Source organism: Varanus komodoensis, unplaced genomic scaffold, assembly GCF_004798865.1.
Source record: "Varanus komodoensis strain SLA01 unplaced genomic scaffold, ASM479886v1 scaffold55, whole genome shotgun sequence".
Lineage (NCBI taxonomy): Eukaryota > Metazoa > Chordata > Lepidosauria > Squamata > Varanidae > Varanus > Varanus komodoensis.
In genome coordinates, this window is record NW_025336157.1 from 5524450 (window position 1) to 5537165 (window position 12716).

General features: G+C 50.0%; 1 protein-coding gene across 2 annotated transcripts; it reads left to right on the plus strand.

The window, feature by feature from the left end:
- The first annotated feature begins 2100 nt into the window (after positions 1-2100).
- LOC123032669 (chromatin target of PRMT1 protein) lies at positions 2101-10982 on the plus strand. Of its 2 annotated transcripts, none has more exons than XM_044448747.1 (6): positions 2101-2384; positions 3459-3539; positions 5633-5783; positions 7915-8101; positions 8778-8915; positions 9887-10982. In XM_044448747.1, the coding sequence occupies exons 2-6, from the start codon at positions 3475-3477 to the stop codon at positions 10087-10089; spliced, it is 744 nt and encodes a 247-aa protein (XP_044304682.1). In that variant the 5' UTR covers positions 2101-2384; positions 3459-3474; the 3' UTR covers positions 10090-10982. The 2 variants fall into 2 exon arrangements, with proteins under 2 accessions (XP_044304682.1, XP_044304683.1); XM_044448748.1 differs by having other exon boundaries at positions 7918-8101.
- The last annotated feature ends 1734 nt before the right edge of the window (positions 10983-12716 follow it).

Here is a 12716-nt window from a genome sequence, read left to right on the forward strand (position 1 = left end):
GGTGCAAGAGCTTTATCGGATCTTCAACATGTGCGCATGGAACGTGCGTGAGAAGAAGCAACGCGACAGAGCGAGATGCGCAACCTCCTGGGTGATGTACCCTTCCGAATTCATTCGCCTTGCCTCATGGGACCTTGTATTTCCAGAAAGCTGGGGTTCGCTTTTTTCCAGAGCCCCCAGACTCTTGGGAGCATCCTGAGGCCACTCTCCCCTCTGGGGGGGGGGGTGATTTAATCTGCAGAACTCACTGCCACAAGATGGAGACGAGTGGCTTGAAACCGTGAGACAGGGAGGATTACCGAGTGTGTTATGGCATGTGACGTGAAGCTTTTGAGCTGTGCCCCAACTCTTTTGAACCGCCTAAATGTTATCCCCTCCATTAAGTGAGCTCAGAAATCGCCAGGGACCAGGAGACCTTCACATTCAATCTCTCTGCAAACTTTTTCTTCTACAGTCTACTTACTGCTATTGTTAACCCTCTTTCTTTTATGAATTCTCTCACCCCTTTAAAATGTAACTTTTTTTTCTTCTGCACCCCACTTCAGCTTGGCACATCTTGTATTTTTAGTTTCTCTAATGTGGCCTAGCCATTCTATATATCCTGAATATCAGCAAAGGAGATGATGGGAAGGGCAAAAAAAAAAAAAAAAACACTTCCATGGCCTGTATTCTTCTGTTCAGTGAGTAAAACCAGATTTGCAGAAGTCTCAGTAGAATCCTTATTCAATTATAGGCCAAGGACTGGCCCAGGCAGATGTAGAAGCAAAAGTGATGAACGTAAGAAAAATGTTGAAAACACTTTAGTATAATACCTCAATTAGGCCAATCAAAAGATCACAAAATATGTGCAAGGATGTTTTGTGAAGTGCAAAATATTGTCCTTGATTAATCAGGGTGTCTTTTTAGTCCGTTAATAGGGGGGCTTTTTAGTAGTCCAGCCAATTGATTAAATGCTGCAGCCATACTTTTTACAAGATATATTTTTAAAAGATACAAGAATTGCAGTCAAGATGCCTCTCTCCTGTGTATGCTCAGAAGGGGGTTGATGGGGCTTGTGCGCAGGCCAGCGCTACATGGGAATGAACTCAATGGAACTGAGTTGTGGGTAGAAACATGCAGAACTGCACTGCAAGGTACAATCATATGCAGGCTAATTTGGGAGTTAACCACCCCTCCTATCTTGATTTATTGGCGGGGGGGGGGGAGGTGCCAAAACAGTTGTGGGCTAGTTCACCTGGCTTGCAGACCTTTTAACAACAAAATTGTAAATCGCAAATTACTTGTTATATTGTGTGTGTGTGTATGTGCAAGGAGCGAAGATGCGTAGCTGGCTACTTATATTTAAGGCACAAACAGGAAATGGCAGAAAATTGTCTGGACCAACAAGCTTTAAAAAAAATTATTTATTTTGTACAGCTTTGGTACAATTAGCTTGGAAGCCTACAGTGCTAATGCAGAGTGGCTTGGCTGTCTAGGATTGCTAGCAATCCCCCCCCCCCCCCAGCTGGGGTCTTATCCACGGTGCACCAAAGGGGAGAACCAGCCCGCTGATCCGCAGTGAAGCGATCAACTGGTCCGCCCGAGAAATGTTTTCTTGCCAGTGTTTACATCTGGATTTCCCCATAAAGTTAATTTTTGCATGCGAAAATACTCCAAACTACAATTTGCACAAGTATTGTAGCTGCAGAGTGCTCCCTTGGATCCGAGCCTGCTAGAGGCCCACAATAAAAGCTATTTAACGGCATAGGATTTACTCCCGAGGAAACCTGCTGGCCTTTGCCATGGGGAAGGGCGCCCCCTCGTGGCTAAACACGGCCCCGTTCGTGGTAGGGAATTCAAGCGCGCGCCCCTACAATCCGGGAAGCCCCGCCCCTTTAGCCTAGCTGGAGGCGGGCCGCTCAGGCGCAGCCCCGCCCCTTACAGGCCCCCGGTAAGTCCCCGCCTGTCAATCACTACGCGCCGTGCGACGCAGTTTAGTCCCGCCCAGCTGTCTAACCAGCGTTAAACTGCGCCTGCGTAATAGGCAATAGAGGCCGCCCCTTTTGCCTCCTGCTCGCCACGCCCACCGTGCTGGCGCATGCGCCGTTTCCGCAGCAAATATACGGCGCCGCCATTTTGCCGGGCTGCCTCTGAGAAGAAATTGAGGAGAGGGGACGAACGAGCGGAGGCCTGAGGGGACGAGGGAACCACGGGCGGGCGCCGAGGTAGAAGCGGCGTCGCTGCCGAGAGGCGGCTTAAGTGGACAAAGGAAAAAACCCCGCCGCCATCATCTTTGCGTTCGGGGTACCTGAGGGGGGAGGCCGGGCTAAGCCTGAGCGGAGCCTCCCGCCGCTGCCGACGCCGCCAGGGCCGCAGGCGGAACAGAGCGAGCCCCGCCCCCGACGGTGAGTGAACGGGGGAGGGGGAGCCGCCGTCCGTTACACGCGGGGCCCAAGGGGGCGTGGCCTCTTGCTCCGGGTGGCTTTGCCCAGGCCGCGAGGCCCGTCCCGGCCACGTGATTGGCTCGGAACGTTGGCGAGCGGAAGTCCTGGGGAAGAGTGGGGGGGGAGCGCAGGGTACTTCCGGTGCGGCGGGGGCCGCAGCAGGGCCTGATTGTCGGAAATAACTTGTTTTATCAATGAGCGATTTTCTCAGAGCGCCTTATCGATACTGCTGGTGAGCTGTTCTGCCTGGGAGGACTGCAGTCGAAAAGATTTTGGTGCAGGAGGGAAAGCGGGTGGGGAGAGGAGAGGAAAAAGGCTGCCCAAGTGGTTAGGCAGCCAGGTCTCGATAGTGCCCTTTCGCTCCGTTCTCCCAGTCCTGCTCTTCTCCTCCACCCCAAGACGTAATTTTCTGCTCGTCCTTCTGAATCGTGGAGCTTTGCCCCTCAGCTTCACGACTGGCTCTACTGGCAATGGCTGAAGAGAATTGAAGGTCAAAGCATCAAGAGGGCTGTAGGTTGCCCAGCTTTGCTGTAAAAGATGCCCTGGTGCACACTCTGGCTTTCCTTTTAAGGATGTTTAAGAGGAGCTGCGCTGGATCAGATCAGAGGCTTCTATTCCAGAATTCTAAGCCTTGCTGGAAGCCCACAGTACCCCCACAACTGCTAATGGACATAGTGTTGCCTAATCATTGCACATGCAGCCAGTGCAAGTAGTAGCTCTTAATGGTGTCATTTTTCATTGATTTAACTAATTCACCTTTTAAACCAGCCAATTATCTGCCTATTGTTATTTCTTCCAGTAGCAAATTCCATAGTGTAATTGTGAAGAAGTGCTTCCATTTATCTATACTGAGTCTCCTACTAATCTCCCTAGATATCTCTCTGTCTGCTTGCATCCCTCTATTCAAGAGGTGTAACTCCTCCTCACGGAGCATTTGCTCTGGCCCTTGATTATTTCGATCATCTCCTTGGCTGCTACTATTGCTATCCTTGGTGGGTTGGTTGAAGCAGTAACTACTGCTTTTTCTCTTTGTAGATTCTGGGGACCTGAGATGGCTGCGCAATCAGCACCGAAAGTCGTGCTTAAGAGCACCACCAAGATGTCTCTCAACGAGCGGTGAGGAACTCAACGGCCAACTTCAGCCCATAAGATTTTTTTTTCATTTTTTATTTTTGCTTAATTGTCACTGTGTTCAGTATCCAGAAGCAACATGGTCCTTGCTCTTCTCTTAATTTATCCAGATGCAAACAAGCAAGGGGCAGCTCAATTTTGCCTTAAATCCCACAGCACATGGTGGTACACGAGGTTAAAAGGGCAAAATGGTCTGTCTGATAATAACCTGAAAACATTAATGTGGTGGGATGTGTTTTAAAGAAACCTCACACCCTCCTTTTTCTTCCACATGTGTTCACATTATATAGGTGGCCCTGTAGCATGGTAGCATGTTACCTGAGCTGCAGGAGGCTTGCTGCTGTGCCCTAGGCAGACATACGTGCTTGTGTGGTCTGGCCTGTAAGAGGCAGGGAGCTGGCCGCTCTGATCAGCCCAAAGGCTCCTTGGCCCCGACCTTGGACCTTGTAAGAGGCACGTGTTCCCCTCCTTCCATCTCTGCTGCCTTTCCTCTGGCTGCCTTTATTCTTTTCTTTCTGCCTTTTCTCTTTGGAAAGTTTGTAAATTTAATTGTCCAGCTAATGGGTGAATTTTGTTGTCTTTCTGTTCAGATCCTCCTAGATTAACAAAATTATATTTAAACCTTGCTTCTCTTCAGCAAATGCTTGGATTGGTTTTTAAAAGCAGTCCAGAGTAGATTGTTCAGTTCCTAACTTGCGTGTTTGGCCATGTCAGCAGTGACCTTTTCTTGGTAGAGGGGAAGGTTGTTGTTTTTTTTAACGTGGTTCCATGTAATTTGGGAAAACATTTCCCACAAGTAGGATAAAAAGAGTTGTGCTTGAACAAACCAGAGGCTTACATAGTTCAACATTGTGTGGTTAGTCCACAGGCAGGATATGAATGTAAAAACACCCTCCTGCTCATCTGGCAATGTGGAACATTCTCACATTTGGGATTTGTAAATAGTGTTTCTCCATCTTATCAGGAAGGACCATTCTGGAGGAGTACTTTTTGATACTTAGTCCCTGCGGTAGACTGGGTAGAACCCTGGGCATCGATGGACCCTGCCCAGAGGAGCTCTCTCTAACTTTGCCATGCGTCCTTTAAATGGTGCCTGTGGGTTCTGCATTTGGCCTGATTGGCTCTGGGTCACCATTGCAGCTCTGTACTTTGCCTCAGGAGAGGCAGGAGTCGTGTGGAGGGTGAGGGGAGGCTCCCTGGATGGGTTGAGCTGGGTTGCTCCCTGGCAAAGCCTTGATCCCAGGGAGTTCAGGTTGCCTCAGATGTGAGTGGCAGGTGCCTCCAGACAGTTCTTCCCCATCTGTTTTATGGAGTGGAGGCTTGCATGGGACAGGCCCTCAGACCTGGGAATGGAAAGCTGGCGAGTCTTTATTTCTGCAGGAGCTGCACAGGGAGCTGAGATCTGAACTCCCTTTGGTGCAGGGATTGTGGGGCCACGTTTCAGCTGCTGTGCTTTCTGGACGTCGGGGTTTCAGTAAGCCTTCATTTCAATGAGGGAGCTGTTATGTGTCGTTCTGGGGCCCTAGCTTTTTGAGGGGGAGGGGTAGATCTTGTGGTCCAGCTTTCCGGGCTTAGGACATCCTAGCTGGCAGGTGACTTAATATTTTAGTGCACAATCTGACTTGGTGATGCCTTCATCTATCTTGGCTGCTTGCTATTCATTTTAAGTTAGCATTGCTTCTCTCTTTCTTTTATATCTTTCTCCCCGTTTTGTCACCATTCCCAGCTTATTGCTTTGTGTGTCTCCATCTCTTTCCTTTCCTTTCCTTTCCTTTCCTTTCCTTTCCTTTCCTTTCCTTTCCTTTTCTTTTCTTTGAAATCACAAACTTTATAAAATTACCACTTCTGGTTTTAATATATTGCACTAACCCATTCCTTTTGAATGTCCTGTCTTTGCACGTTTTCTGGAAACACAACAAAGATCCGTAACTCAGTAACGTGATGTTCACTGTGTACCACATTGTTACGTAAAAGTTCATGGGATGCAGCTGTCCTGCTCTGAGGGCCATGAAATGCCGGTTGAAAATGCGTTTGTAATGAAAAATTTATTTAAACACCCGTTTTGTTCGACCTTGAAGCTTTACTAACATGCTGAAGAACAAACAGCCGATCCCTGTGAACATTCGCGCCACCATGCAGCAGCAACAGTTAGCCAGTGCCCGCAACAGGAGGCTGGCCCAGCAGATGGAGAATAGACCTTCTGTCCAGGCGGCCCTAAAACTCAAGCAGGTGAGAGCAAGCACTGAGCGCACAGGTGGTGGATTTGAGTTGCCTCATGCTGTGCCCTGGCACTCCGGGGACTAGCCTGGACTGGGCGGTCCGATTTAGTGGCGCTCTGGGGGTGAAAGGCAGCACTGCATGCAGAGGCCGCTATAGTCGGCCTGCCTCAACTCTCCAGCGATGCCAGGCGACATCTGAGTGCGTCAAAGCGCGTGCCTGTTGCCTGCGGTGACTCCAGGTGGCAGGGTGAGGAAGTGGACGGCGTGGCAGAAAACCACCCTAGTCCTGTCTTGGTGGCCACATGTCACCAGAGGTGTGTGGTTTGTGCAGAACAGCGCAAGAAAAACGCTGCCGCTGAGGAATCGCGGTCCTTTCCAAAGAAAATCTGTGTTTTGCTCTCTGTATAACTAATACACGATTGGCTAGGCTCGCTTAGCCCTCGATGTACGTAATCTTGCATCTTTAAAGAAGACACCTATATTTGCTTCAGAATTGCCTGGATGCAGTGAAGAACCATCACTTAGTAGGGTATTGAAGCCTTCTCGCTGCTACAGCCACCGCCAGAAGCCTTATTCAGATGTCCTCGGGTTTCTGAGATCTTCGCACATGTGCATGTTTTTGGGTGTAGTTTCATGGCCTTAAGGGCTAGCAACTTGTTCTACTCTGTGGTGTCTCCTTACCAAAGGAGGAGAAAAGGTTCCCCCCACCGAATGCTGAGTCATTGGAGAGGCTTCCTGCTTTAAGGGAGCCACTTATTTGTCAGGGCGTTATTTAAGTGGCTGCCCTGCATCACTCAGGGGCGAGGTTAAATATAGCTCCCCTGCCCCAATCCTCTGTGTGGCCTAGAAACCGAGGGGTTTGCTAGCTAGCTGGGATCATTGTTGGTCTGTCTGACTTTGAAAGCGGTAGAGCTTCTGGGGCCAAGTGGTCCTCCTGGCCCCTAACCAGACATCTTTTCCAGAATTTATTTGCTGCTTGTCCTTTTAAATGGATCAATATCTATAGCTGTCTGGGTGGTGTGCAGTACATTAAATATGTGAAATGCAGACACAAAAACACACCCAAAAAAGCCACCATAAAACAGTTGTGGCACATAAAACCAGAATCATCCTTTTGAGGGTTCCCCCATACAAATAAACCTCACCATCTGTCTGGCACCATGTGGAGTAAATGCTAGTTAAGCCGTTCTGCAGAGTCAGCTGCCTAAAGGACGTCTTCAGAAGGAAGAGCTTGTGCAGCTGAACGCAGAGGCAAGGACTTCTTTCATTTATTGCCTGCCTGCAAACCCAGAAGGGTTTTTGTTGGGAGCCGTGGGACCAGACCAGGTTCAGGAATAGCAACTCCTGGAGGAGTTTCAGATCCCTGGAATACCAGAGCCACAAAGCAAGTTCTGTTAAAAAAAAAGTCTTAACTGTATTGCCCTTCATTCTTAAAAACTGGACTGGGTTTTTTAAAATGAGAGGGCAGGAACCAGCAAGAGTGCTGGTTTTTAGAATGCAAATCTGAATATTTCTAGCACCGAGCTGCTCTGTCCATAAGCTCTCTGTGCCAAAGGTCTGTCCCTCCATGATAAGCCTTTTAGAATAGATTTCGTGTGAAGCTGCGTCCTGTTGCGTTGGGCCATTTGTCTGCTTTTCCCATCATATCAGCCTGGCAGTCATTTCACCATAGAGCTCAGAAGTGGAACGGGGGGTCTCCTGCCTATGGAGTGGGGGTTCCAGTGGACAGCTGTGACCCCCTTTCGTTTTTGTCTTTGCCTTGAAAGGTTTGCCAACGTGTCACTGAACCAGGATTGCACGAGCGGTGCAAGCTGGGAAACCATGTTTAATGTCATCTCTATACAGCAAATAATACAACTTTCCAGTCCGGGTGATCCCACCAATATTGTAAATGCTGTCCTTATGTATCTCTCGGAACAGCAGCTGTTTGGGGCATATTTACTTCTTTCACTTGTCCAGAAACAAACACTTTGCTTGACCCTTCACCCTTTCCTTCCTGTAGGTCTCTGTGTGTTGAATAAGAGACTTGCCAGCCATATAAAACTTTTTTTTCCCTAGCAGTTGGTGCCCATCCCCTGGTGCCAGTTGCTCGCTGCTTGTCTGTGCACAGCGTTTCCCTGTTTAACACTCTCTTCTTCCAGAAGAGCCTGAAACAGCGCCTGGGGAAGAGTAACATCCAGGCACGCTTAGGCCGACCAGCTGGACCCCTGAGCCGTGGAACCTTAGGGGGGCGAGGGTTGCTGATGGGTCAGCGAGGCCTGCCCCGAGGAGCCATGCGCGGTGGGCGCGGAGCAAGAATGTTAATACGAGGCGGAATCCCTTTAAGAGGTGAGTATACACTTGGTTGCAGTGATAGCAGGTCGCATAGTGAACACCTCTAGAAGTTCTCCAGAGCTGATCCCTCAGTTTATGAATTAGGCTTTCCATTAACTGGAAAGTTCTTGTTTTGTTTGGCTCATGTGCTAAATTGTGTGGTTCCGATGCCACAGTGTCCTTTCAGTGGGTTCAGAAATGTGCTACAAACTTGAGAGAGGGTGGAGGGGGCATGTGGCAGTGAGCACTTTGCTGGGTGGGAGCGGCATCTAAAACCAGCCCTGGCCATCTCCGCATATTCCTTGCCTGTGTCATGAGCCAACGGACACAGTCTGGGATCCCGGAGTAAGTTCTGGTAATCCCTGCTATGTTTCTAGCCTGAGCCAGTGGCAGGGATTCAGTTGGGGATTGGATGGTGGGGCTGACACTCTGGTTCCGGAAACCACAGGCTCTTGCATGACAAGACAGATTTGGAAATTCATGGGGGGTTTTGCTGGAAGGATGGCAAGGACCAGAGGAGGAGCTAGGGGTTGAGAAGAGAATTTCTAAAGAAGCAGCGGCCCTTGATTGCTTTTTTGTCATTATTGACAAAATTATTAAGCTGCTTGAGAACTGTGTAAAGATGTGTGATGCAGAAGTAGCCCCTGAAAGTTGAATGGGCAGCTCTTTTTTCTTCCTCCCCCTATTGTAGGTCAGAGTTTACTTCGGGGAGGCCGGGGCATGGCTCCTCGGATGGGCCTGAGAAGAGGAGGCATTAGAGGACGGGGTGGTCCCGGCAGAGGTGGTCTTAGCAGAGGAGCCATGGGACGCGGTGGACTTGGCGGCAGAGGTGAGTGAGATGAACTCTGACAATAGGTTGTGTTCGCTTTTTATTCCTGCTGCCCTTTGGCAGATCTCACTTATGCGCGGGAGGGCACAGAACTACATCATGAGAGGCCTGTTTACAATCCCAGTGTGTCTGTACACTGGTCAATTCTCACGGTGTCTCTGCGGAGCATTGGCATGATCTGCTTTCTGATTGGGTCTTGCACTTTGAAATGTGGCTTTTTCCCCTGGGAAGACCTCAGTCAGGGTCCTATCAGAGGTGCTGCTACGTCCACATGCACTGGTCCTCCAGAAACGTATTACACAGTACAGTTCTCCCAGGAGAGAGAGTCTGGGAAGGAAAGAGAACTTTCTTTTTCACATCATGTCTCAAGCTTGGTGCCTGGGATCCGCTGTCAGGCTCCCTGGCTCAATTTCACTTTCCTAAGATGTTAGAACTCTTATGTTTTAACTGAGGCTGGTTTGCTGCACAGTGAATGGTTTGTGCTCCAGAGCTCAGACCTCCGCCTCAGCCTTGGAGTCCGGTTCCTGCACCAATTACTTTCCTTTTACTTCGCCTCATGAGAAACGGATGTTTTGCAATTGGCCAGACCCATCGTGGAAGCTGTTTCATGGGTGGGTCAGCTCAGTCTCCACGTTGCTGTGAATTCCCAAGAGGGCCCACAAGGCTGTGGATCCTTGCTTTTCACAGTGCTCCACTTGCTTGTTTAAAATGCTTGGCAAAAAGGCTGCGGGCAGACGCCTGACACAGATAGGCAGGGCTGCAGCAGAAAGGCTGGCTGACGTGTGTCCCTGGTCTGTTCAGACGAGAGGTGTCTGTTCCAGCCTCTGCAACAGGTACCTTCCAGGTGCGTTGCACTAACTCGCCAGCACTCCCTTCCCACAGGGAAGGCCCTGTGCAGTCATAGGTTGGGGAAAGCACCTCCTGGGGGGCTCGGGCAGCACTCAACTCTGCTTTTGCTCCCTTGCAATCAGGTCGTGGCATGGTGGGCAGAGGCAGGAGTGGCTTTGGCGGCCGGGGAAGAGGCCGAGGGCGAGGCAGAGGCTCCACCCGGCCCGCACTGACCAAGGAGCAGTTGGACAACCAGCTTGATGCATACATGTCAAAGACGAAAGGACACCTGGATGCCGAGCTGGACGCCTACATGGCCCAGACGGACCCGGAAACCAACGATTGATGCTTCTTACCTTAGATGCTTGTTGAGGTTGCGTGTTGTGTGTGTGCCGGTCCTTACCCCCCACCCCACCCCCGGTGCAAGCCAAGAACAGCAACCGCTGTTAAGTGTTGGGGAGGACCTGCAGACCTGACGCGTGGGGAGGGCAAGCTACATAACTGTCAGGTGTTCCTCCTGCATTTTGATACTCATGTGTTGGATGACAGTTGGGTAGGGGGATTGTTTTTTATATATGTATATACATACACATACATATTTCTTAAACAACTTGGAACATGAATGTGACTGACTGGCCGTCTCCCGATGGCATCCACTTTCTTAGTGCTGAGCCCTACACTACCCTTTTCTTTGCTCTTAAGCAGGCCAACGTGGCACACGTGACCCTCCCTCGCTTCTCCCCCCACTCCTAAAATTGGCCTTTCTGTAAATAGAAGGTCTCTGGTGCTTATCATGAGCTGTGATGTCTAGCAGCTACAGCTGCTGTTAAAACTAGGTTTCAAGATAGTACATTACGCTACGGTCACCAGATTCCCTTCCTGGCACTTGTTGGCTTTCCTTCCCAACCGTAATTCCATGACTTTTCGATGGTGAGCACAAGTTGATGCTGCCTTTCCCGCCCCTTCCCTGAAAGAGGACTGGGCTCAGTTTGGGTTTAATCCATCCAACCTCATGTGACTCAAACTGGTTTTTATTTCAGTATCGGCAAGCTCCTTCGTTTATGTTCATGCTCTTGTTACCGGTCTGCGTGTGTTTTGAGACACCAGGGAGCTAGTTGCTTTCCATGTCCCCCTCTCTCTGCCACCTGGAGTCTTGTGAGCGCAACTGTTCTGTTCCAGTTTTAAACGGCATCTTGTATTTTCTGGTTTACTGTAAGAAACAATTGCAGGGAAAAGAAAGCTGTTCGCAGTGTGTATTTTTTCTTGTTAGAAACCTGCAGCCAAAGGCTTGGCTACTCGTTTGCCATATTCTCCTTGCTGCACAGGATTCTTTGCTTGTTGGTTGGGGATAGTGGGACTTAGGGCCCTGCACCTCTGCAAAGTGCAAGCTTGGGAAAGACTGTTGTGGATAACGTGTTTCACGGATTCTCTGTCTTTCTAAATGCTCCTTTGTGTCCAAATGTGCAGTAAATTTAAAAAGCACTGTGTTAACACCTCTTCTCCCAATTCCGGTAGTTTCACATGCCCCTTTTGGACCCATTTCAGATTCTTTCCCTGCATATGTCCAGGTACTTCTCTACCTCCTTGTAGGATCTCAAGGTGTAAGAGGGTCTATATTTTAAGGAGAGAATTTTGGCGTAAGGAGAGGTGGCAGCCTCTCAAAATCTTTGTACCGGTTTGCCTCTTTCTCAGTATCTCTCCTTAAAAAGAAATCCAGAGCAGAGGAAGAAAAGGCTTCGCTGGTGCCATACTGTGGTCAATCTTAGCGATTTAAAACCCAAAGCTCTATTTTAGAGGGTTTCATAAATAAAACAGCTCCGAGGTGTAGGCACAGTAGTGACACCATAGCATTGTTAATATATGTCATTCGGTTTGCTGCTTACTAATGTCGGGGGGGGTCATGTGATCTTGCACATAGCTCAGTTTTCGACGAGGTGGAGCAGCCTCTCCTGACGCCCTTTGCTCTGGAGTTAAAAAGCCTGCCAGCTATGAAGCTGGAAATCTGAAATCGAGATGCTGGCAGTATCAGAGTGGGTATCCGTGTGTGTGTCGCTTCGAAAAGCGTCGTGGTTAAACTGGTCAAATCCTTCATCGAGTTCTTTTGCAAAAGGCCAGCAGAGGGTTTGTATCGACATTGTCGTCCCTCTTTTGGGTAAATGGCCACCAATTCTGTACACCCTCGTTTTCCAGTGGTGGTGGGAGAGTGGAGATGCTTGTCTCCTGTGCGTTGCGGGCCTCCGTTCTGGGGTCCAGTTGGAGCAGGAGATGTAATGAATTGCTCTTTCGCCCGATAGGAATTTCTTTAGGGGTTGGTGTCTCTGCTGCCACAGCAAAAGCCACGGAGGCTTGTAATACTTCATTTAAGACTTTATGCATTATGAGTCGCCTGTTGCTCTCTTGACATGTTATCTGCTGGCCCCTTTGGGCCCACAGTTTGTTGGATGGATTGGGTAGAGGGAGAGAATTTTTCTTTGGGGTGTCCTTGGGCAACTGTCTCGCCTGAGGAGGGCAATGTAATGGAGAGAGCCAGAGCTACAGCAGTAGCAGGTAATGCGCAGGACGTTCAAGGTTATGACGTGGAGTGCAGACGTGTGGGTTGTCTCTGCAGCCCTGCCACCACCACCACCACCACCGTTTGGGGAGGGGTAGCTCAGGAGCATGGGCAGAAGAACAGGTGACCCAGCCTGTAATGCGGGAGACAGAAGAGCACCCGTGAGGCGGCTCAGTCCTGCAAAGGAATCGGGCTGTTCTTGGAGCAGCTGGTTGACGAATCTCCCGGAATCCTGCTTCGGAGAGGGAGAAGAAAAACCTAGCCGAGCAGCCTGGCTTCGGTCCGCGGGCGCCGGGGGACGGGGCGGACGCGCTCTGCCCATGGTCGTGGGCGCTGTCGCGCTGCCCCGTGTGGCTGCCGGCAGCCGCCAAGAGCGGGCGAGCCCGACGGCGGCCCGTGCCGGTTCCTCCGCGGCACTTGCG